Raw genomic sequence first — 26,199 nt, 5'->3', positions numbered from 1 at the left:
TGACTGTGGAGGCCAATTCTGGACCACACGTCCTTCCACAGTGGGGACATTGGTTTCCGGGTGGGAGTTGATCACGGTGTGGATTTGCCATGTGTGCCTTCCTCTTAGCACGTTTCTCCCTTGCGTCCTGAGTTCAAGCGTCTTCAAAGTCCATGACACCTTTGGTAAAGCCTGTTCTCTAATTAGAGCACCAGTGTTTCCCAGTTGTCAGTGTTAATGCTGCATTTTTTAAGATTTGCCTTGAGAGAGTCTTTGAACCTCTTTTCACCATAGTACCATAGAGCAACAGGGAGAAGAATATGCCAAAAAAGTTGGAGCAAGAACACAGCCCTGTTTCACACCGCTCTTTATATGGAAGGTGTCCGAGGATGAACCATCAATACTGGATGGTGCCGTTCCTGTTCTCATGGAAGGACACGGTCATCTTGTGGAGCTTAGATGGGAATCCTATCTTGTTAAGCAGTGCGAAGAGTCCCTTTTGGCTGGCAAGGTCAAAGGTCTATGAAGGTGATGTACAAGGGGCATCTCCTCTCTTGGTATTTCTCTTGCAAAATCTGAGTTCTAAAGCTGCATTTTGATTCAGGAAAGACCCTGTCCATGAGTAACTGTAATCTTTTGAGAACTACATGGGCAAAGGCTTGCGTGTTCAGACCCAGAGACCTCCCCCCTAAATAAAGTCACACTTGACTCAAATTTTAGTTTTGGTTTTTGGCAGAATTTAGACCACAACTTTATTGATTACAGAAGGTGAGTGGTTGCATAGGCTCTGGTTCGACTAGCTCCCTGCACTCTTGCAGGCAGCGCTGACCCAGAGCTCTAGCATAGGTCAGCCAAGGGTGAACACGTGGGTAGGCGAAAAGCCGGAACAGACTATGTTCACCATCCAGATGCCCCCCTGGACTCAGGCACGGGCACAACCCCCTCTCCAGGGTTGACCAAACCAGCTGAGTCCCTGGATTCCTTTAACGGAATGCCCTACACATAAGGATGGTGAGAGCGTTCTCCCATCCCTATCACATGAACCAGAGCCTATCCGCAAGCTTACAAGTTGTGACAATTTGCTGCCTGGCAGGTGAAACCCAAGTAGCAACAGCCAATCAGCCAAGTGGGGAAAATTCCTGCCGTGCCCCTGTCCCAACGACAGATGACACACGACGGCATAGCAAGGTCAAGCGCAAAATGGCCTAAAAGTAGGGAGAGGTGGGCGGGTGTTCCAATGCACGAGCCGAAAGAGGAAGCTCTGGGTCACATGCATAGGTATATATAGGTCCCTCGATCCATTTAGACTGCGCCTGATTGGCCAGACTGAACCCAACATCAAGGGACCTACCAATCGGGTGTTGTGGCTAATTAATCCAACCCACCCACAACACAGAAGGTCAGTCTCTAGGTCTCACCGCAACACATGCCCTCTTTTAGAGAGGACATGATTTCCCACACAGTGTTCCCGCAGTAATTGTTACAATCATGGTAGTCACCTTTGTTCTTATAGAGAGTCACAATGCTTGGGTTGTGCATGTCATGTGACACGGATCCTTATTCCTAACACTGCAAGAGAAGGCCGTGGAGGTGTGTCATTAGGGAGGAATTGAGACCAGCTTTCAGCACTTTTGTTAGGATTCCATCCTGTCCTGGGAGTTTACCATGTGTGAGAGAGCTAATGGTGTTCTTCAGCTCGTCAAGGGAGGGAGAGATTGTTCCAGTACCGGCAGAGTTTGAATGTTGTCAATTGCTGTGCCAGAGACCATGTTTTCCTGTGAGTATAATTCTTGATAGTGCTCTGCCCTTTGCTTCATCTGCTTTCTTTGGTCTGTGATGATCTCTCTCTCCAGGCAAGGTTTTCAGTTTTCTCCACTGTTGGTGCAAAGACTGTCTTCATGCCTTTGTGCATTTTCCAAATGTTGCCGCTGTCAGCAGCAAGTTGAATGTTCTGACACAGCTTTAGCACAGCTTTGGCACAGTGCCTGGCAATCCACTGGCCATCACTCCTTGCCTTTCGCAGTGCAGCAAGTGTCTTCTCGCAGAGCACATACTTGTAATTCACAAGAGCCTTGTGTTTCACAGCAATAACAAGCTCTGTGTCCTTAATGCCAGCCTCAAAGCAGTCAGGGATCTGTCTTTTGCCCCAAGTGGACATAACTGTGTTGTCGGATGCCTCTGATGTAGTTCCACCTTGCTTCGACACTGTCTCTGAGGCAGATCAGTAGTGCTCGCCATCACATAGTGATCTGTGTCACACTCGGCACTGTGGTGGCTCCGTATGACGCAAGCACATTTCAGAGTCAATCACCTAGTTTCTGAATCACTTCAGAAAACTTTTACCAGCCCTCCAATTAATGTCCATTTAATACATTTTTTGCTTTTTCCTTTTTTTTTTGCAAAGTCATAATCTGATGGATTTGGCTACAACAGAAGACAACATTGCTAAAAGCCTACTTTCAAAATGGTGCATAAATCAATACTTCGCCAAAATGGAAATGTTCCACATTTAATTTCCTAATGTACACTGGGCTGTGGCATGTTAAAAACCAAAAGTGCTCTAAGAGATCATGATGTAAACACCATGCAAATTATGCACAGAGCTTTTCAAGTCTTACAGCTCCCACTGGCCATGACAAATTATAATTATGAATAAGAGTGATAAAAGGAACAAATATAAACACAGGGAACAAAACAAAAAAAGAGGGTGGCGATGTAGTTGCTTTATATTCCCACTAGGGATGTAACAAAGCTGGTGGCTTTCTAAGTTCCGGTGTTGGCAGCCCTGTAGCTAGGGCAGGCCAAATGGGTGCAGCACCCGCCACCTCTGTAAACCGCACTTTGCAAGTACCCCCTTGGGTGGCTGCTGTTTTTTAATTGACTTTCTAATTTGTGATATGACAGACAAAGACAGACCTCCGTTTAAAAAAGATGGCTTTTTTGAGAGCAGGAGCAATTTAAAAATAAGATCCTCTGAAAAATTGATTGATTAAAAGATTGATTAAGTGCACAAAACAAGCCTCATCTGGAAGAGTCTCTAAAAGCTTCCTCATTCAGAACTTTCCTTGACTGAGGGTAGATTTTTCATGGGCACAACCCCCTATAATTATTTCAGTGAACCTGGAAAAAAAACCACACCATGATCCTTGAAGTATAGAAGCCAACTCATAGAAACATAGAAGCTCCCATAAAATATTTGAGCCCCCTCCCCAAGTTTATGGGCATTGCCATTTTTAAATGGTGTGAGCGCAGCTGGTCTTGTGATTAATTCTGTGGATTGTGGCTTTTCTTCAAATTATTTTCTTCAAGTTGGCACTCCTGCCTTGAAGAGTTAAATATTAGAACTTTGTATTATGAGTTAAGACTCTGCTCCTGGACTTCCATCCACCCTGAATCTTTAAAAGCACTCACTATACTGAAAAAGGTTTATTTGTGTTTGTGGTATGCATGTATTTGTGGTCTGTGTCTGTGGGAGGTGTGCGCATGCATACAAGACAGTCTGAGGTGGCCATCCCAACTTGGGACACACACTCACTTCTGCTTTAACTATGCCCACCCAAAACAAAACAAAAATTCCTTCCAGTAGCACCTTAAAGACCAACTAAGTTAGTTCTTGGTATGATCTTTCGTGTGCATGCACACTACTTCAGATACACTGAAACAGAAGTTTCCAGACCCTTCTATATAGTGAGAAGGTGGGGAGGGGTATTACTCAGAAGGGTGGTGGGAATGGGTGATTGGCAGATAGCTGTGATGAGCCTGTTGACAACTCTTAACAACTGCAATAGGTCTTACAGGAAAAAGCAAGGGGTGAGAAGGTGAAAAATGGCTTTGTCATGTATAATGAGATAAGAATCTAAGGTCTTTGTTCAGACCAGGTCTCTCCATGGTTTTAAGTTTGGTGATCAGTTGCAATTCAGCAGCTTCTCTTTCCAGTCTATTTCTGAAATTCCTTTGTAGTAAAACAGCTACTTTGAGATCTTGTATAGAATGTCCTGGGAGATTGAAGTGTTCTCCTACTGGTTTCTCTGTCTTGTGATTCCTGATGTCCGATTTATGTCCGTTTATTCTTTGGCGTAAGGTCTGGCCTGTTTGTCCAATATAGAGAGCTGAAGGACACTGTTGGCATTTGATGGCATACACAATGTTAGACGATGAGCAATTAAATAGTCCCGAGATGGTATGTGTGATGTTGTTGGGGCCAGTAATGGTGTTGTCCGGGTGTATGTGGCAGCAAAGTTGGCATCTGGGTTTATTGCAGGCTCTGGTGCCAGTGTCCACCACCCAGTCTGGCATGAAGTCCTGTGATGATTGGCCAACAGGGAATAAGGCCCTGAAACTGAAGAGCATTTTCTGCCCCGATATAGACCTAAGAGTGTGAAGACTTTTAGCTGAACAGAATCACAGGACACTGCTGGAAAGAGCAACAAGTCTTAATTTATGCCCACTGTACTGAGAGGGAATTAATGTACGTAGGCCCAGGAAGCTAATTGGCATTTCTGAGTTGCGAGTTCACTGCTCTAGTAATGGCTGATAATGGTTAAAACCCTAGTTTAAAACTTATGGCCATGTCATTCTTCCATATGAGGAGATAAAAACATCCTCTGCCACACACTTAGCATCTTGATGGCCTCATATGCTTTGTGGATGGTGAAGTGCAGCACAGAGTAACAAAGACGCTAGTCTATTCCTCACAACAGTTCTATTCACATTCAGCGTTGAGATGCATTTGACACTGCGGAAATGAACCCAAAGCTGATAAATCTGGGCACAGATTTATCTTTTCACTTGTTCTGTGGGCCCAAATTGTCAAAGTGAAAATGTAAGTGGTTTTCACAAAGGAGGAGCGCAGCAAGGAATAGAGCACCCCCCTTTTAATTTTTCCATGTCTTTTTCTGTTGATAAAAGGGCAGAGCAATGGGGTCAGAAGAAAGGCAGCAACCCTACAAGCAAGGGAATTCTGGTAGTCAGAAGACCAATGGTTTAAACATTGCCAGTCCTCTTCCTTTAAGTGGTGGTTTCTTCTGAGGGAAATTCCACCAGGTGCAGCTTTTCGCATCACTGTAACACTATGATGAGAACTGCCACACCTGGGACAATTCTTTATGCATCTCTTACAAACACCAGAGCCCTCTCAGGGCTGGACTCACCTACTAAATTAAACAAATTGATGGCATCTTCGTGCTCAGCTCCAATTTGTTGATTGCTAGAAGTGGAGAAACAGAACGAAGCATGTCATAGCACACATTTATTGGCTAGTGTGGTTATGAAAGGAGCCTGTGTATCAGTTGAGGCTCTTGGTGGCTCTCAGATAAAGGTTGGCTAGGTTTATCTAAAGCCCTGCCAAAGAGGACAATGAAGTTTCCCATGATTTTGCTGCACTTTCTGTCTTGGAAGCCATGCATGCAACGGGCTCCAGGAATCTGGAAAGGATGTCTATGGTTGCATGTCATTGAGCCATCAGGTGTAAGGTGTTGAGCTGGGAGTGGTAAAGGGAAATGCTTAGATAGGGGTGGAATTAGATTTCTTGAGCCCCTAACAAGCATAAGGTGGGCATGACAGGCAAGAGATGACCTCTGGAAATGAAAAACAAAGCAAAGCAAAACAAAAGACTACCCTCTGTTCCTGATGCTATTCCCCTGCTCCTAAGTATATAGCAATAAGGCATTCAGGCAAGTTAAAGCATAATTCATTCTGGAGGTCCGTTCTTAACCTGAAACAGTACTTAACCTGAAGCACCACTTAAGCTAATGGGCCTCCTGCTGCTGCCGCGCCACCGGAGCACAATTTCTGTTCTCATCCTGAAGTAAAGTTCTTAACCTGAAGCACTATTTCTGGGTTAACCTGAAGCGTATGTAACCTGAAGCGTATGTAACCCGAGGTACTGTATTTATTTTTCCCTATTTGAACTATAAAATGGTGATTTTCTTGAGTCAAAATGAGAGCACCCCTAAGCATTTTTTTTAAAGAAAAAAAGCACTGATTACATTGTCACAGAGAAATGGGTTGGTGGTGTTTGACTAGGGCCTTGGTTCTGAAGTGCCCTACAGAAGGTGCTTTCCCCCAAGTGGAATAACCATAAGCCCTCTAGCCTAAGAGTGGTTCCAGTTGTTATGTTGATGTGCGAGCCAGTCACACATCTTTCCAGCTTTTGTCTCAAACATGTCTCCCAAACCTCCCCCTCTTTTCTTCTAGACACCCCTCCCTCCCTCTCCCTGACTTGCAGTGTGAATATCCTAGCGAATAACTGACATCTGCTCCTGAAACTACATTTTGTGAGTGATCTGTAATCACACTTCACCTGCTGACTGAGGTAAATTTGCGAGATTCCCACACCACACAGACACACAGAGAGAGATACACCCTGATTCCTGAGCCTTTTGCAGCAGTTTGACACACAGAAATTTAGCAGGTGTAAATTTCAACACAATTTGCATCTGGGCAGGGGATCACAGGCAGTGGTGCTTTTTCTTGCCTCCTAATGTGGTATTACAGTACCTGTACCTGTTTTCTATCTTCTTTAAGGATCCACATTTAGTTTCCAATTAGCACATTCTTGCGTCTCCACTTTTAGCTTTTGAGAATGTGATAAATAATTACATTATTTTAGGAGCAGGGAACATATGGGCCAAGGGGTGGATGTGGCTCTCCATGCCTCTCTATCTGGCCCTCTGGGGACTCTTTCTAGGCCATGCTCTGTGCCTTCTTAAAGTGCTTTTGCTTAGCTGCAGTTTATCCTTAAACGAAAATAATGTCTCTTGCTTGCTTGGAAGTGTGTGCGCGCATAGAAACTGGCTTTTAATCTGACTGGAATGTTTCTTATTGGACAAAGGTAGGAGTCAAAAAAACCTGTCCACAATAACACTTTATTTCCTTTAGAATAGTTTATATTTTCTGACCAGAGATCCTATATAAACGCTGGCCTATAGTAAGGGTTTAAGACACAATATACAGTGGTACCTCGGGTTCTTAATTTGTTCCGGAGGTCCATTCTTAACCTGAAACTGTTCTTAACCTGAAGCACCACTTTAGCTAATGGGGCCTCCTGCTGCCGCCGCACCGTTGAAGCATGATTTCTGTTCCCATCCTGAAGCAAAGTTCTTAACCTGAGGTACTATTTCTGGGTTAATGGAGTCTGTAGCCTGAAGCGTATGTAACCTGAAGCGTATGTAACCACTGTAGATCTCTCACATTTAATCTTGCCAAAGTCAGTGCCGAGGCATCCAGTTACAGTTATTTTGTATCTATACATTTTTTTTTGCAGAATGGAATTTTATTACTAAAGGCAATTGGAAAGTCTCGTGAAATTGCCATTGGGAATTTGATAAACAAAAACAACTTGATTCTGCAAGTACTTAGCAGGGACCAAGCTGGGTACTACTGCTTCCCATATAGCATATAAAAGTGTGCAGTTCTGCAGTTCTCTTTAGTAAGCTCTTCATACAGTTCTAGTTACAGGTAGGTAGCTGTGTTGGTCTGCCATAGTAAAAAATAATAATACTTCCTTCCAGTAGCACCTTAGAAACCAACTAAGTTTGTTATTGGTATGAGCTTTTGTGTGCATGCACACATCTTCAGATACTCTTCATACAGTGTACAGGTTACTGGTACTCATTGAAAGTTCAGTTCTAGCTACCAATTCTCCAGTAATATTTCTTGTAATAATAAATATAACAACTCATATTCTACTCATATTCTACTCAGTTCTGAAAGTACTAAAAGAGTGGTATACGACATAAAAAATGTACCAAAAGAAGAAAAAGGTTACCGTTTCTTAAAAACAATCAAATACCACTAATACTGAATTCAAAACAGTGCTTTGTAGTGCCTCTTTGAAGCAAGAGCCTAGGCTTGATCCAGATATTGCCTTGATGGCTAAAACCTCAGTCTTATCCCCTTTAATTTTAAAAAAATGCTTAAAAAGAAAAAAAGTAATGGGTTGAATTTCCCTCATGTTTTTTGTTTCCCCAATCAGTAATTATCATGAGGCTTGTATAAAGGAAAGAAAAGGGAAACTGAGTTCTCTTCAAACTTTACTGCTTACAGGTTCCTTTCAAGGACATCCTCCATTTCTATCACCCCTTTATATTATTTCTTTATGCACGAACCCCTTCTGGTTTCAGGGCAGTTCAGGCATTCTAATGCCTAAGGCCATGTTGATGTTGTTTTGGTTACTCTCCCTAATGATTTTCATGCCCTGGAGAAAAAGTTGTTCTGCTTACCTTGGCTTTCTTCCAGGAAATGCTAATCACCTGCTACAGGTGCAGGGAACAAGATTCCTACGTCTTTTCCTGTTCCTGCAAGTGCTGTGAAGACGTCAATGCAATCCAAAGTAATGGTGGTGAAGAGAAATATGTGGAGACTTACACTCAACTTTCCACCTGTGTGGTTAGGAACTATAAGGTACAGGAAAATGTAAGTTTCTGTGGTTTTTTAGCAGGGGGTTGTCTGCACTTTGGCTGGTTCATTTTAATTTTGTAAGGAAGAGTGAAATTAGAGAATTACAACTACTGCAGGGAGTGATCTTGTTTCTGCACCAAATGTATATTCAGCATTTTTTTTTTGTCATTGCTAATAATGATTTAGTATTTGGTTCTTAACTAAAAATTACAACAAAAACCCAACATTTGAAAGGAGGTACCTATAGCATTACTCTTTAAACTTTCAACACAAAACCATATATATCCTGACTATAAATTGGAAATAACTCCAATTTCATTAGGACTTTCTCCAAATAAGTAGCCCTCGGGCTGCAGCTAAAATCATTCAGGTGCTATGGTTTCTATTTATAGTGGCATGGTCTGTGGTGTTGAAATCATGTATGATGACATGAAAATGTCAGTTGCATCTTGGAGCTTAGAATATATGTGGCAGAATTCATTATCTTTGTAAAGTTAATAATCACTCTGGAACTCTATTTGCAAATTGTGATACTCCTTGGAGGAGAAATCTCATCTCCCAGAACAGTGGAAGATATTCATATACCCATTCATATACGCCCTCCCATCAGATGTAACGGAAATAAACAACTATCTGGCTTTTAGAAGACATCTAAAGGCAGCCCTCTTTAGGGAAGTTTTTTTATGTTTGATGTTTTATAGTGTTTTTAATATTCCATTGGTGCGCGGGGTATAAATTATTATTACAGTCACCTCAGGTTACAGATGCGTTTTTTCGGGTTACAGACCGCCCAAACCCAGAAGTACTGGAACAGGTTACTTCCAGGTTTCGGCAGTCGTGCATGCACAGAAGCGCTGAATCCCAACCTGCACATGTGCAGATGTGCTGCTGCGGGTTGCGGACACTGCGGGTTGTGAATGTGCATCCCACATGGATCACGTTCGCAACCCGAGAATCCACTGTAGTATTATTATTATTACTATCCCATTTTCTGGATTGATACTGAATAGTAAGTAGCTCATGTAAAAAAAGATCCTTACTATAGGGACAAAAATTAGCTTGAGGAAGTTTGTTGCATATGATTTAGGTTACGAGTTTACACGTGGGAACACTACGTGTTCTTACTTCATCTGTTCCATAACACTAAAACAGATGAAATCTGGCACATATAAAGATCACTTAGGCACCAATGCAACAGGTCTTAGGACTGGACTGTGTAACCAAGATAAACATTTAGGTCATATACCATATGTGTTGTGAAAAGAGGGAAACCTCATTTCCTAGTTATATTTCCATTTAAATTTTCTAACCCACCTTCATTGAATAAATGATCCTAGAGGGATACAGCATGAAAAAACAAAAAAATAATAGTTACAAATTGGCAAAATGACCAGAGTTTAAACCAACATATATAACTTTAAATACTTGCATTTAAATTAGTCAAAGTACTTGCCAGGGTGGAAGGAATGGTGCTTTTCTCTGTTCTATGCAGACATGCTCTAGGTAAATTTTCTAGGCTATAAAGCTAAATTATTTTAAGAGTAATTCTAATTCAATGGGCTAAACCTGATAAGATTTAGAGGGGCTTAAAGATAGCTCTGATCTGGACATATCAGCAGAAATCCCCCCCCCCTTATTTCATGATCAGTAAGGGGAGGATATATATAAGGTACCCCTGACTGTTAGGTCCAGTAAAGGTAACCGTGACCGTTAGGTCCAGTCGCAGATGACTCTGGGATTGTGCGTTTATCTCGCTCTATAGGACGAGGGAGCTGGTGTTTTTTTCACAGACAGCTTCCGGGTCACGTGGCCAGCATGACTAAGCCGCTTCTGGCAAACCAGAGCAGCACATGGAAATGCTGTTTACCTTCCCGCCGGAGCAGTACCTATTTATCTACTTGCACTTTGATGTGCTTTCAAACTGCTAGGTTGGCAGGAGCAATGGGAGCTCACCCTGTCGCGGGGATTCGAACTGCCAACCTTCTAATCAGCAAGCCCTAGGCTCTGTGGTTTAGACCACAGCACCACCCGCGTCTCTCTCACGCAAACACACACACACATATATAAAACAAAGAATGTAGGATATTTGTGAACAGCACTTTATATGGGCTGTATATAATTCTTTGTACAGTCCTTTTATGCATGTTTACTCAGCAGTATCCCAACTAAGTTCAATGAGAGTTACCACCAAGCCATTGTGGATGCTAAGCTGCATTAAACACAGTGGGACATACTTCACAGTAAACACTCTATTATAAATTTCCTGCTTCCTGTAGGTCTCTAATTGTCTGGTGGCTTCCTAACATTGGTATAGGCTACTGTCAGGAGCCTGGATGATGGAACAGATGGAGTTTGGGTTTGATTTATAATGACAGGTCTCATGCCCCCCTGTTTTACATAAATTAATTTAAAACATCGTAATCCCATGAACATAAAGCACCAAAGGATTAATATCCACAAACCTCTACCAAAAGTAGAAACAATTCAAGTTAGCAAGTCATATAGTATTTTAAAAGTTAATTAAAAAAATCAAACATGAAGTGAGGCATAACTTACTTGAAACTTGCATCTTCCTGATGTTGGTTGGTGTTGCCAAATGCTCTGTGTTTAAAGAGGAAACAATGAGTGTGTGCTGAATATTGATGAACTTAATCCCTTTGAGGATTACCATTATTTGTACCCCCTTGGAATACAAATGGCTTATTTCTGAATGGTCATTGAGACCAGTATACTGAATAATCTGTAGTATCATTAACCTTTAACAATTTCTGCGAAGAATTTGTGTGTCTGTATGTTGCAGTTTTTATATTAATATATATATAGAACTGTGCTGCTGAATTGTGTGAGTTTTTAAAAGGCTGTATAAAATAATATAGTATTTGCACAATCGAAATAATATATGTTGTGGCAATATTTGCACTATTAAAAAGCAGAACATTTTTCTTTTCAAAGATTAAAAGCTGCTAGTGTCTTTTGTGAAAAGTTATTATGGAATTTGAGGTTTAATTCCCCCCTACTTCTCTCTCTCTCTCTCTCCCCCCCTCCTTTCCTACCCCCTGCCCAATTCCAGGAATTAATCCTTTGAAAGGCTGGAATTAAAGCATTTTGCAATGCAGAGGACTCTGACAGTGGAGAAGAAAGTTCCTGTTGCTGAGGAATCACTATTCATATCTACCAAAGAGAGCCAGGACTGTAGCAGACTCAGTCTGAAAAGGCAACGGTGCCACAAGCTACCATTGGAAGGAGCTGTCTGCATCTCTCGGTGCTCTACTGAGCATGTCCCTGAGGAGCCCTGTGCTAGCAGCACATTATGCAAAAAGGCAGCTCCAGCAGCTGGGAGAGAGGCAGAGCAAGCCTTTGCTCCGCTTGCATCACCGCCTCTTGAAAACAAACCTGGATTACTCGAGAGGTCCTCGCTGCCAGGCCAGCTGAATGAAGACGAGCGGCATGGCTTGATTCCTGACGCTGCACGATTGCTAACCAACATGGGGAACCAAGATGGGAAGCTGAAAAGGAATGCAGGTGATGTGCATGAAGGAGGCGAGGATGCTTCTGGGCCCAGGGATGCAGAAGGCACAAAGAAGGGAGCAGGGAGCAAAAAGGGACTGGGGAGGTACGGCAAAGGGAATGAATCCGGCAAAAAAAAGGGGAAGTCAGAGTCTCGGGCATCTGTGTTTTCCAATCTAAGGATCAGAAAAAATCTGTCCAAGGCTAAAGATGGAAACAGCAGCTCGAGAGAGGATGTTTTAGAAAGCCAGGCCTCACAAACAGGGGAGCTAGACAGTGCTCATTCGATTCTCACCAAAACTCCTGATATAAGCATTTCTGCAGATGAAGGGGGTCTCTCGGACACAGATGTGGATCATTTTGAAAATACAAATGAAAATCGTCCAGCTGCTGCCGACCCGCAGGATGGACAAAGGACCAGCTCCGGCTCCGATACGGACATATACAGTTTCCATTCAGCCACCGAACAAGAGGATTTGCTTTCTGATATCCAGCAGGCTATTAGACTGCAACTGCAGCAGCAGCAGCAGCAGCAGCAGCAGGGGGCAATTAACACTGGAACGGAGCAGCATGGCACCAAAACAATGGACCTACACATGGCTAATTCTCAAGCAACCCCCTTAGGTTTTGAAAGGTTTCTTTCACTAAGCAGCGACAAAGACAGCAGTCCAGATACTGAACAGCCTGTCTCAGCGAAATCGGAAATTACAGAATATATTGCCACCTGCGATACCGAAAGTGAAGCGAAAGAAGCGACAAACGTAATGGGGCATTCCTGCAGCAGTGTATTCAGTATGCAGGAAGAGCACGGGCAATTGCCAGAGGAGCAGGACCAACCTGCTCGCGAACTGAAAGATTTACCCCCTTTAAATGCTGCAGTGACAGAGAATGGGGCTGTGCCGGGCAGTTCCGTGTTTAATTTTCCATCCCCAGCTGGCGATTCGGAGGCTAAAGGAATAGCTGTTGAATTTTCAGGTTCAAAAAGAGAGGATGATATTGTAAATACAGGCCATGATCAGGTTGGTGGAGCCAAAGACAGGAAGCAGAGTTTGTCAGCCAGCAGAGAGGTGCTGGATGATGGGCTTTCTTCTGAATTGAAAAATGGTACTTTTTCCTCTGAGGATCTCTCAAGCAGTCCTGTGCGTAGTTCCAAATGTTTTAAGCCCTATCCTCTCATCAATCCCTGCTACATCAAAACCACCACTAGGCAGCTGAGTTCCCCAAATCACTCACCTTGTCTCTCCCCATCCCAGAGCCCACTCTTTAAAAGGAGACGCGAGTCCTCTCAGCGGAAAGAGAGTGCGCCAACCAAGAAGCAGAGGTCGGCCAGTTTGGCAGGTTCATTTAGTCGATCAGCAGACTGGACAGATGAGATTTCAGATCACAGAGCTGAAATAGCTCAAAAGTCAGGCTCGGCAGATTTCTTGGAATACCGGCGGAGTAGAGATGGTTTTCAAGGCGAAAGAGTGCATTTTAATCACTCAAGAAAGTCGTCAGGGACACCAGCTTCTACTGATGCCTTCCCCAATGTGTTTAGAGGTGAGTGACATTGGTAAACTATGGTAACCCTTGCTGTGACCTCGGGTTTGAAAAGTAGGTGGCTAGTGTACGGTAATTAACATGCCCTATCTATCTTGGTCTGATTTCAATTGATATTTAAAGTGAGTTTGCAAACTCTACAACTTTTTCTGCATGCAAGTTCTGTGGTCTCAGTAGATATGTCTTCAGCACTTGTTTAAAGTACTTGTTTTGAATTTTGCTTTATTCAGCATACCCATCAGGCAACTGATAAAGTGTCTTAGAAATAAACAGTGAGCTCTGTGTATACAGCCCAGCAGACATTATATTTTGGGGAGCATTGTGTGTGCCTACTGCATCTGTTGCTCATCATTATTTGTTAGTATTTATTTTATTTATAAAATAATATACTGCTATATCACAAAAATATATCAAAGCTGATAGATGTGCAAAGTGCTTTACAGTCCTGGGTGGGATTTATTTCACTTTCACAACTCTTGCAGCAATTGTAAGTCATACATTAAATTGCAAGTCAAATTTTATGAATATGAACCCTTGATTAAATATGACTTGCACATGGTCACCATTGAGTCATGGCGACTGAATCCAGGTTTGCCTGATAGAAGCTCAACACTCTTGTCACTAGGCTATGCTGGCCCTTGGTTGATAATCTGCATAAATAATGTTCATGTAAATAAGGCATACCATGGATAGGTATTTGCACAGGGCTAGTCACTGACACCATGGCTGCCTTGGGGTTTAAAGAGCAGAGATCTCCCTAGTCCAGTGGTACAAAAGTCTGCAGCACTTGACCCAAAGGATGCGTCTGGTGTCCTAGAGTTTGTCCCTTGGCCTGGGTGGCCCATTACCGCTACTGCTTGAAAGCCATCTGCTTTTGAGCAGGTTATTCCAGTGTGTGTGTGTGTGTGTGTGTGTGTGTATTTTTACTGTTGGGCCAGATGTTCTGTACTTCTTCATTCAACCACAGTGACTGTTAGGCGCCATGAAGACACATTGAACAATAATATGTAAGGCATCAGAGGTAAACTTTGAAAGGTATCTTCAAAGTTTGGTTTAGCTTCATGGATGACCTCAATTTTTCTTAAAACTTCTAATATCATTATGAGAAATGCTGGGTTGGATCCAGTATACATAGAAGGTCTGGGAAGGGAGAGCTGGGTCTGGAAGAATTGCTATATTCAAATCCTGTTTGAATTTAGCATTGCTCCTTTGAAAAAGAAAACCTATTGCAGGTGCTTTGTTCTTAAATTACAATGGGAAGAAAATAAACTACATCAATTTCTTGGCCAGGGTAGTCACACCATTCAGGAAGCATGTTGGGAGGTTAGGAGGTTTTCAGTCCTGTGAATCAACAGCCTCTGCTGGTGTGACCCTCACATGCCCCCGTTTCCCACTCTCCAGATTTGGATAGAGAGAAATTGTGAGGTCTCTCTCCTTCCTTGGAGGGGAAAGTTATTTTAAAATCTGGTCTTTGGGATGTCACAGGCCATAAATGTGCAAAATTAGTTGTAATTCATTCCCATTGAAGTAATGAGATTTCACTAAGGTCACATGTACACCACACTTTTAAAGTACAAACCTTCCCCGAAGGATGTTTGGTTAACTCCTTATAGAGCTACAATTCCCAACACCCTGAACAAACTATTTTATTATATTATTTCTGCAGAAAGCAAATAATATGAATCAAGTGCATGTTTTGTAGAGCAGTTGTGAAAGTTAATGAAAGTGGAACAGTTTGGAGTACTGCATATAAAAATGATTTGAGTGTTTTCTTCTATTCTGAAGTGTTAAGCAGACTCACTGGTTTCTAAGTATTATTATGCTATTAATATACTTGTATGTATTATTAATTGCCAAAGGAAATAACTTTGTTGATTGTAGTCTTTTAACCAAAGTTGCTAATTCACACTGCAATACAGAATTCATTTAAGACAGTGATATAATTCCCATGGATTTAATGGTGTTGTATAGTTGAGAGAGTATTAGACTGGTTCAAATCTTTATTCAGTATTAAAGTTCATTGGGTGAAGTTGTGACTTCTCACTCCAGATGAACCTTATATGCTATGGAAAAGATAAGGCAGGATAATCCTATGTATGCTACCTTGAAGTCCATAGAGAAAGTATGAAATAGAAATGTGATGAATCCAGTTTGCACTCTGAACTATGCTCAGAAGCCCACTTCAGGTGGTGTAAGTACCATTGATTCAGTACTTGACATTTGTATAATGGTGAACGATGCAATTCCTTGAAAGTTCTTACTGAAGATTTGCTTACTGTAAAATAGTCACATAAGTAATAAGAATACTGCTCTAGAAACTGTGGGGATCTATTGAAAATAAGTTTGCACTGTCTGCTATAGTGGTTCATTCAATTGCATGATACAGATCATGGATCTGGGTAATCCTGTTGGCATCCGTCTGTCTCGAGAGACCATGGAGTGTGCCTCCAGGGATGAAGTCAAATTGCTGTGCTAGCAGCACCAAAGTGACCTACCCTAGCCTAAGCAGTGTGTGAGGAGGTCTTGGGTTACTGAGATGACAAGACCACCCCCTTCACCTTGCTGGTGTGGTTCATACGTTCGGCACCAGCTTGGCTACAGGAGTTGCCAGAAGGAAGCGTACAAGGCGCCATCCAATTGTCTTAGGGACTCCACTCTGGATTTGTATAGGGTTCACTCTTTAGCCTTTTCTTCTCCCAAAGTTATCCTGCAAGGCAGTGGAGGTTTAGCATCAGAGTTTTCCTTCTCCAAGATGGGCTACCTTCCCAGGTTGATGAGCTCCATCTGCCCCTCACTTCCTCTACAGCACATGCAGAAACTGCCTTCTTGATGGCTGGACACACTAATGGTCTTGTCTGCTCAATCCTCCAAAGCCCGTCTTTGCATGCAGGGGAAGTCTTTAACTCACCGAAGGTTTGAGATCCATTGGCTACCCTCACCTGGTTTAGCTGACCAATCAAAAACATTTTTCAGGATGTGACCCTTGTTGCATGCTGACAGCTTCTAGGAGCCACAGGTGGGAGCCGAGTGCAGGGTGGGGACCAAAGGTGGACAGACTACCCCAGAAGGAGGATGGTGTTTCCCCCACCAGAGGTACTACTGTTCCCCTAACACCCCACCATACGAGTGAGTACAAGCAGTAGTACGCATATCCCTAAACATTTTGTGAATCTAAGTTTGGCCTCACTGAGTGGCAGTATTTCAATATGAGTGGGAAAATGAGAGTGTTCCCTAAACATATATTTTTTTAAAGAAAAAAAGCACTGAGTACCAAGTAATCGTATGAGTTCTCATGTGTTCAACAGGGTACTTTATTTTGACTGCAAGAGACAAGGAAAGTTAGGAAGCTACCTGAGGCCATTGGTCCAACTAGTTCAGCAGCTCTCTGGATTTAAGCAGGAGACATTCCTAGCCCTACCTGGTAATGGCAGGAATTGAACCTGTGACTTCCAGAGTGAAAGCTGTCCACTGACCCTCTGCATGATTCATTTGATCTAGTGAAATATTGTTGCTTCCCGATCAAGTAATACTGTTTTATTTATTTGTCTGCATTTTCTGTGGTTGAATGATTCAGTAACTCCCAACACAGGAGACAAACCTGCCCTTGGATGAGACTGTCTGTATGATCTGTGCGCTGGTAGCTTTCATGGGCTTGCCTTATTCCAGCCCTGAACCACATGCACAAGAGAGACTCGTGCAGTAACAAGGGGAAACAGGGCAGTTGGTTCTCAGGTGCAACGGTTATGTCTGCTTCTAGTTTTAACTTGGAAAAAGGTGCCCCAAATATTTATTCATCCTTCCACATGCTATACAAAGTAAACTCAATTAAAATGATCATTGGGCTTGCTCAGATGTCATCTTGGCAGAGGTGTGTGTGTGTGTGTGTGTGTGTGTGCAGGGAGGACTGTTGCTTCTGTACAGTGGTACCTCGGGTTAAGTACTTAATTCGTTCTGGAGGTCTGTTCTTAACGTGAAACTGTTCTTAACCTGAAGCACCACTTTAGCTAATGGGGCCTCCTGCTGCCGCCGTGCCGCCGGAGCACAATTTCTGTTCTCATCCAGAAGCAAAGTTCTTAACCTGAGGTACTATTTCTGGCTTAACGGAGTCTGTAACCTAAAGCGTATGTAACCTGAAGCGTATGTAACCCGAGGTACCACTGTATAAGATTTATAGGGAGGACTATTGCCTCTGTACAAAATTAACCCTCTTTCGCACATAAAAAGACTTTGGTCTTCTAAATAGTGCCTCTAACAGTTATGCATTGTATTTTTGTTTTTGCTTTAAAAAAATAATAATTCTGCTGCCTTGTTAGCTTTTGTTGTGATAAAACCTATGAAATCAGGCTTCTATTCCAGGAATGCATCTCTTTCAGTATCTTAACACACTTTTGTTTTCCTTTATGCCTTGTTTTCCTGTTATTATCTTACTGTAATTGTGAAAGAAGCAGGTTTTCCTTTGCAGTACTAGATGCCGTGTACCCAGTGGTAAATAGTTGTCACCTTTTTTCTTTCTTTCTTTCTGCCCACATATGCCAGCTGTCTTTGAAATCCAGAGACTGATTAAATCTTTCAGTTTATGCAGCACTCTTCACATTACAGAGTTGGAGTAGAAGCAGCTACTGAAAACAAGCTGGTGTTTGCCTGTGAGAGTTCAGAAAGTGAACAATAGAGCGCAAAAAAAGAAAGACCTCAACATTCAATTGCTGTTTGTGGTAAACTAGCCATAAATATTTTTAAAGCAGAAGAAAATTGTTCCCAGTGTGGTAGGACACCACTTGGTACATTTAATAGATTTATCATCATAATTATCATCATTATTTCATACTTTTAGCAGTCTTTTATACATCCTAGATGGTTTTAAGGCTACCAGTAAGTTTATGCTGAAGAGAGAGGACTTCAGACTACTGCAAACATAAGAAACTGCATTGCACTAGATAATACTGTTTGCCCCCAGACCTAGGAAGAAGACTTGGAAGACAGCAAACTAGTGGAAATGTTACCTTTCTTAAAGTATATAACAATACGATTTGTGGAATAAAAGCCAATTTAGCAGAACAGCCCTAAATACTAGCCAAACCCAGCCCCTCCCCATTGGGCATTCCCTCCCACAGGAGTGCCAGCTTGGCCCCACTACCATGAGTGTCTGGGGCAGTGGGTGCCATGCAGCATGCATGGCCCTGGTGCTGAAATTTGTGGGTGCCCATCCCCTTGATGGGGAATTTGTTGGTGCCTGGGCACCCAGGGAGCTGGCACCTATGCCCACCCAGGTGACCCAAACATCTCCTCTCCTAGGAGAGACCAACTCAAGTCTTTTCCAGTGTGTCTTCCAAGGTGATGCATGCTCATCTCCATTAAGGGAAGGAAGGGTGCTTTCTGTTTAGCCCAGAATTCCCTTTTCTGCTTGGTAGCCTTTTCCACAATATCAGAGCTCTTTCACATTACTTGCTACCTGATTATCTTAAATGGATTCAACCTGGAGACCTATCACATGGAAACTCTGTGCTCTACCTCTGAGGTATGGTCCCTTCTCTCAGCTATAAGGGCCACAAAACATCTAAGACAGAGTTTTTGAGTTTTCTCTCTTAGTTAACAACGGGAACCCTTGTCTTTGTGGCCTGCAGAATGGCAAGTCAGGTGCTAAGAATGCTTTTATCAGAGGGACTAAGTGGAAAGTATTCCTGTTTGAATGGGCTGCAGCTGCAGAGCATGAGCCAGAGCTTCCCATTTTCCTCGTTGTTTACTGTGTTTATTTTATTTACTATGTTTATTTTAGAAGGTTAAATTTTCTTGGAAGGATTTGTATCCTGAAAGGTGGGATATAAATAATAATTATGATTTGCATGCCCATAGTGTGCATCTCCACTGTTGTGGTTGTTATAGTCAATACGTAATCTGAAGCATTTCTTTTCAGTTTAGCTGTTCCCTGGGGCTTTTAGCTCTGATCTTAGTAACAGCAGGCAGTGAACAAATAGCTGGCCTAGTTTACAGTGCTGTATAGTTGGGCTTTTTGCCATGTCATTTTTTTTTTTAGTAGTCCACGTGTTCTTTTCTGGTTGAGGATTTTCTAATACATGACGTAAATGGTAATGAGCAACTGCAATCACAAAGTTTTCCTATATAATCCACTGCAGTAAACTTCACAAGGAATGCTCAGATGAGCTGTAAGCAGCACCAAGGTATTATAAAAAGATCTTGGCTATTTTAGGAAGGAAACATGCAATGCTGCTGTGCTAAAATAATATCTTCTGTTTTGGCTTTGAAGCAGGGCCCTGTGAATCCTTTGGCTTGTGTGGAGTTACTCTCTCAACCGAAATTAAGAGGTGTGAGTGTTAGTCAAATGTGGGATGACTCTTGCTTCTTTGTGACTAGATACTATGTCGCAGTGGTAAGATCTAAATGGGAGAATGAGAAATCAGATGGGCTGGAAGGACTGTGTCAGAAAACACACCAATAACACGTATCCTTACGGGGCTGACAGCTCTGATTTGGTAGCATCTACATGGCCAGCCACTGCCTCTTAACCTGACTTGCCTCACAGGTTTGCTGTGAGGATTAAATGAAGAGGAAAAACCATGTTCCACCACCTTGAGCTCCTTGGAGAAAAAGGTGGGCTTATAAATGCTTTGAATTGATGGATAAAATATTGATTTTCTCATCTCATGGAAGATGAGGTATGAGCATCCACAAAGGGACAAGAATAGCTATCACCTTCTCAGGAAAGTTGATGATACAGAGTTATGGGAGTGGCGTAGGAAAGGCATTCAAGTTGGGAAGATTACTTCCTTTTGTTCAAATGATGTGGAATAAAATAAAGGAAGTGGAGTTGAAATTTGGGTGGGCAGCAGTGTATAATTTGTGGGGCATTCCCCCCTCCCTCCAAGCTGGGCTTGCTTATAAAAAGATATTGAAAGACAGGTGTTGGTGTGCTGGGGCACTTCCCCTTTAATAGGATACCCCATTCCCTTGGAGGGGCAGGCAAAGGCTTACAACCTCCCCTTCAACCATGACTAAGTGTCTAAACAACTACATCCCTGTGCAGTTATGACAAAGGTAGGTGTGTGTGTGTGTGTGTGTGTGTGTGTGTGTGTGTGTGTGTGTGTGTGTGTGAAAACCCAGAACCACCCCTTTTACCTTTGCTGTTTCTCAACCCAGGGGAAAATTGGTTGTTTCAGTTTCCAAGGGAGTGGGATTTGCTCCCACTCAGCTTTTGGTTTCACATGGTCTAAAATAACCAAACCAGAATATCAATAATAAAACCAAAGAACATATATCAAGTTAAGAAATTTCACCTTTCTGTGGAAGAGAATTCAAACATTAATTTGAATTGTGTCTACATTGTATGTCATTGAAGCTGCATAAGAGCTGTTTCCACATAACTTTTTAACACAACAGGAGTATCAGGCTAGAAAGGAACTTGATAATTTACCCTGTTTATATAGTTCTTCAAAACAGTGCTGTGGAACAGGAGCAACAGAGAATGGCTTTCCCCCCTTTTGTTTCTTCCCTGATTCATATGTTACTAGTAGCTATTGACTGGTGATTAAGGAAACAAATAACCTTTGGTTCCACCTCCATGTTTCAAAGAATGTGTCAGCCAGGCATCTGCATTCCAGCACCTAATCATGCAATTTCTTTATATAATGTGCTTATTAGGCATTAAATATTGCTTAAAAGGAAGTCCCATTCTCAACTGAGCAAGTATTGAACATTATTATACTACTGCACATTCCTTTACCCTTATTTATTAATTATATTTATCAATTATCAGCATGAGGTACTATATAATGCAATATCAAACACTGAAATGGAAGAAAAAACCCTCAAACAATTTATAGTAAAGCAATCTAATAGCAACATCCCTAAATGGCAGTAAGTTCCTCGTTTAGTTTCATTTGGGGGAGAGATCACTCAAGACTTGTGGCATTTATGTAATGTTTTGATTAATTTACAAATAAGCAAATATCTTCACTACTTCTTCTTATTCTACAAATCTACTCCCATGCACCTAGTGGCAGAACTAAGTTTGAGAGTGTGTGTCTTAAAAGCAGCGGCTCAGTCCAACTAGTTTTATCTTGAGGTCTCATTATTTAACTTGTGTAAGGTTAGCAAAACTATACAAATTTTAAATAGTAACTTTTCATTTATATTTCAATACTTTATCTAAAACAATATATAACCCTCCCCCCCCCAACACACACTACAGTGGTCTCTGGAATGGCTCATATTTTTTTGTTGACTATTAGTTTGTCTTGCCTCTTGGCCTGGGTGCTTAAATGCTGAATGAGGGCCTATAAAGACACACTATTTGACATAAGTGTGTTGGGTGCCTCATATCAGAATAAATCACCTCCCTCTAATTGATGGCTTTTACATTCTAGTGGCTTCTCACATTCTAATCCCTCAAGAAACATCTCTGACTATTTTCTACCATCCCTGGACAGCTTACTTGTGATCTTCATAGTAGAAGACTTTGGAGTCTCTATTAGCTCACTGGCTAATAGTGACTATTGACCATAATCCTTCTCTTTCTAAAGCCTTTACATCAATCAGTAACCTTACAACAATACATCTCCAAAAAAAAAAAAAAAATTCAAAACCTAAAGAAAGGTTTTCAAATCCAGATACAGGGAACTGAATGAGCCTGGAGGCGTTCCATGCTCCTTGAGCATGTGTAAAGCCTCATCTTACGTTTTCCTTAAAGTAGGGTTGACATTGCCAGGAATCAGCCGGTGTAAACAGTGTCTGGGCAGAAATCACTGAAATGTCCAGGGAAATCTGGACATATGGCAACCGCTGACAGCAGCTCAACAGCTTTGGCCAAAAAGCAGCTCAACAACTTTTCTGTCTGGATTTTCACTTTTTGAAATACAGTGGTACCTTCAGGTTACATACGCTTTAGGTTACAGACTCCGCTAACCCAGAAATAGTACCTCGGGTTAAGAACTTTGCCTCAGGATAAGAACAGAAATCCTGCAACAGCGGCGCAACAGCAGCAGGAGGCCCCATTGAAGCTAAAGTGGTGCTTCAGGTCAAGAACAGTTTCAGGTTAAGAATGGAGCTCCAGAACAAATTAAGTACTTAACCCGAGGTACCACTGTATGGCAACCCTACTTAAAGTGGATGGTGGATGGGAGGAGTGCCTACTCCTTCACCAACTGAGGACTGTTGTTTCTGTTAACATGTAAACTGGAGCTATGTTAAAAGGGGTGGAGGCTGAAAACTTTTGCTTTTTAGTTGAAAGATGGAAATTCAAGTTCTCTGAAGCAGCCAGGCACCTCTGCTTTTTGTCTTCCTTCTCTCCTGTTACAGTCCTGCAGACAATTGTAGTTTAAGGAGATCAAATTCTTCCTTTTTCAGTTATTATTAGATGCCACTTGTACTATAGTTTTAGGTGAGGTGCTGTAGATAGGACATTTCAGTTTCTTATAGTTTGCATCACGTATGAAACCTTTGATTAAAAGCGATAGCCTGCTTAACCAGAACAGTTTTTTTGTAAATATTGCTTGAATTACCTCTCGGTTGCCTTTATATTTAGAGCTATTGATGTAGCCAAGGATCAATGTTTGTATTCAGTTTGTCTCTTGTGATGAATGCCCTCTGTTCTGGGGCAAAGTGGTGTCACTAACCGCACATACGTAAAAAGACAAAGTTGGCAAGTCAATTGCTGCTATTTTTATCCCTTAGTAATCAGACTGTAAAATCTGATGTTGAGCGTTAGTTTCCCAAGCTTCCACTGGCAACTCCTTCTGCTTGGTTCCCCTGGCCCTAGCAACGCCTTTGTTGCTAACTTGCTTCTCAGTTTAAGATGCTGCTTTGACTTCAACTATCATAGGCCCATGTGTTCTGAAAGCTCTATACAGTGATTATTTGGGCTTGAACAATCTACGTTTGTTAAAGTAAAGAATCCCAGTGTACAACTAGAGAAGTGAAGCTGAAAGGAAATACAGGGAAATAATTTAGTAGATAGCAATTTTGCTGAGGTTGAAATCATTGTAATTGCTTTTCGTCTTGCCCATAAAAGGAATGTGATGCATAGGAGGGCTGCTTCATGCAAGACATTTTTCAGCTGAGTGCAGACATAAACATAATAATCACAGACATTGCACTGATTACCATCATGCAGCTTTACGCTTTAAATTCACAGAAGTGGTACCCATAAAAATACTGCTTCATCACCACCATGTGTATTTTAAAGTGAAAGTCATGCTTTAACAACATATGTGATGCTCATGTGTTCTGTACTGAGAAATATGTACCAAAATAAAAATTCTGAAAGAAGCAGCCCTGAGATATAAGCTTAAAATACCTACAAAAGTGTAGCAGAGCTTGCTTGGTTTTCCCAACAAAAAAACAGATGTTTCCATAGCGCCGGACCAACCATTAAACAGATGACACATTTGTCCTTTAAGTAGGTACAGAGCAACTAGCCTCAGAATGACTGTGACTGCTGTCTGTACCTACCATGTGGAGGGAGATATCAAAGTAAGACACACATGTTACTAACTGAATCACCTGTGGAAGGGCTAGCAGGCAAATTGTTCTTGCAAGTAAAAAGGCACAAGTAAAGGGTTGTGTTTAACTTTCTCTCTAGTTCACATTTAAATCAGAAACGGATAAAGTAATTAATTGGTTTGAGTGGTATCAAGCTGACATTCTTTGGAAACTTTTACATAAATGCTGCCATTCTTATGGGATTGGCAAAAAGTCAAAAATGTTCCATCTCAGCCAAGCTACCAAAATTGCATACTAACTCTGTGAACAGAATTGCACGGAGGAATTCCAGTTTGTTTACTATGAAAATAAAGTTGTGTGTCTCTGAACTGCAGCCAAAATATATGAGTGAATTTTGGGTGGGAATGTAGATTTCTCTTCTTCTCTCCCCACCACCGCTATCAGAATTGCATCCTGAGTTTACTGTTGTTCAACACATCCAGCTTCTCTTTTAACTTCGTTCAATTCCTGCTTGAATAAACATATTGTGATAGATGGTTGCAAAGCAGCAAGGAAGAAAAGCTAGCTTTGAGGCTTCTGCAAGGCGCTTTCCCCGAAGTACTGAATTTTCTATCACAAAAAGATGGAATGCTTTATAACTGAGCATCTATAAAGTGAGGTGACTAGCTCAGCTGACAGGTGCTGGTGTTGGGGAGCAGAAGTAAGGTGTTAGAAGGAAAAGAGCTGCATGTGCCTTGTGGCCCTATGAACTGGCCTACTGCCTTCAAGTGAAGCAGGGACACTGTCACCAGTGTTGATGTACGATTCAGCTGATGCTTCTGTGCAGGGAACTGGTGGGGTGGGGTGGGGGCGGGGAGGCTACCATATTGTTATTTGGGAAGTATCTTATGTTTGTCCTTCTGAGAAACAGATCTTCAGTAAATAGCAGAAATGTGTTGAACCTCTTAGCATCTCCCCTTAATTTACACAGCCTTTGGGATTTCTACACGTTCAGATCCATTGTGATATTCTCAGTTTATAGAGCTGGTGCTATAGGAGGATTTTGATTTCCACTTGTTACATAACCAGGCTGTGCACAAAACAGCCACTCTATTGGGAGCAGCCCTAAGGAAACACCTGCCCTCAGACAGAGTTCAAACCCTTCATCTCTCTTTAAAAAAAGAAACAACAACCCCAACATTTGGAGAGTGAAGTGAGACTAGACCGATGAAAGGCAAAACAATGGAGGATTATGTGAAGCCCCTTGTAGCAGAGAAATTCAGCAAAATTAGTTCTCAAATCCATGACAATGCTGTGTGATATAAGTCCATCTGCAGTGCATCATAAGCCTGCTTTCATGTCATCTTTAAAACATGCAGGGATATGTGGCAGTATAGAATCATGGGGGGGAAAGGTAACTTAAGGCTCTACGTTCATTCTGCATGGGGCTACTTTTGAAGGTGACTTGGAAGCTACAACTAATCCAGAATGCGGCAGCTAGACAGGTGACTGGGTGTGGCTGCCAATACCATATAACATGGGTCCTGAAAGATTTACATTGGCTTTTGGTGCATTTCTGAGCACAATTCAAAGTGTTGGTGCTGACCTTTAAAGTCCTAAACAGCCTCAGCCCAGTATACCTCAAGGAGCGTCTCCACCCCCATCGTTCAGCCCAGACACTGAGGTCCAGCACCAAGGGTTTTCTGGCAGTTCCCTCACTGCGAGAAGTTAGGTTAGAGGGAACCAGGCAGAGGGCCTTCTCGGTAGTGGTGCCCACCCTCTGGAATGCTCCCCCATCAGATGTCAAGGAAATAAACAACGGTCTGACTTTTAGAAGACATCTGAAGGCAGCCCTGTTTAGGGAAGCTTTTAATGACTGATGTTTTACAATTTGTTATGTGCTGTAAGTCTTCCAGAGTGGCTGGGGAAACCCAGCCAAATGGGTGGGGTATAAATAATAAAAATTATTATTATTAAGGCTCATCCACACTAATTTTCCTTTGCACTTTCTAGCTGCAGGTCCACACTTTTCCAGTCTGTGTCCAAGCGCTCCCTGCCCCACTGCTTTTTCATGCTTTTGACACTCTGCAGAAAGCCTGAATTGCCATTTGTTCTGATTCAGCATTAAAGAGCAGGCTTTCCTGGGGAAAGCAGCATGGCCAAAAAAAAAAAAAAGTGCTTAGACATGGACCAGGAAAGTGCAGACCTGTTCCCAGAAAGTGTGGTGCAAAAGGTAAGTGTGGATGAGCCATTATTTTTTCAGTACCTCCTTTTAAAATGTTGACCCTCTGGTTCCTGATCTTTCACATCCCGAATCCTTCTTTGCTGTTTTCATCTACAAAC

At 42.1% G+C, this 26,199-nt stretch overlaps 1 protein-coding gene across 1 annotated transcript in view; it reads left to right on the top strand.

Moving 5' to 3' along the window:
• The first annotated feature begins 11,474 nt into the window (after positions 1 to 11,474).
• Positions 11,475 to 26,199, top strand: part of FMN2 (formin 2) — a 146,400-nt gene continuing 131,675 nt past the window's right edge. Inside the window, exon 1 of the mRNA XM_081905781.1 lies at positions 11,475 to 13,425. Coding sequence (XP_081761907.1) covers positions 11,490 to 13,425 — 1,936 coding nt within the window. The 5' untranslated portion in view covers positions 11,475 to 11,489. The remainder of the gene's footprint in view (positions 13,426 to 26,199) is intronic.

This window comes from Podarcis melisellensis (genome assembly GCF_964234715.1).
Source record: "Podarcis melisellensis genome assembly, chromosome: 3".
NCBI lineage: Eukaryota > Metazoa > Chordata > Lepidosauria > Squamata > Lacertidae > Podarcis > Podarcis melisellensis.
This window is presented reverse-complemented; position numbering and strand designations above follow the sequence as displayed.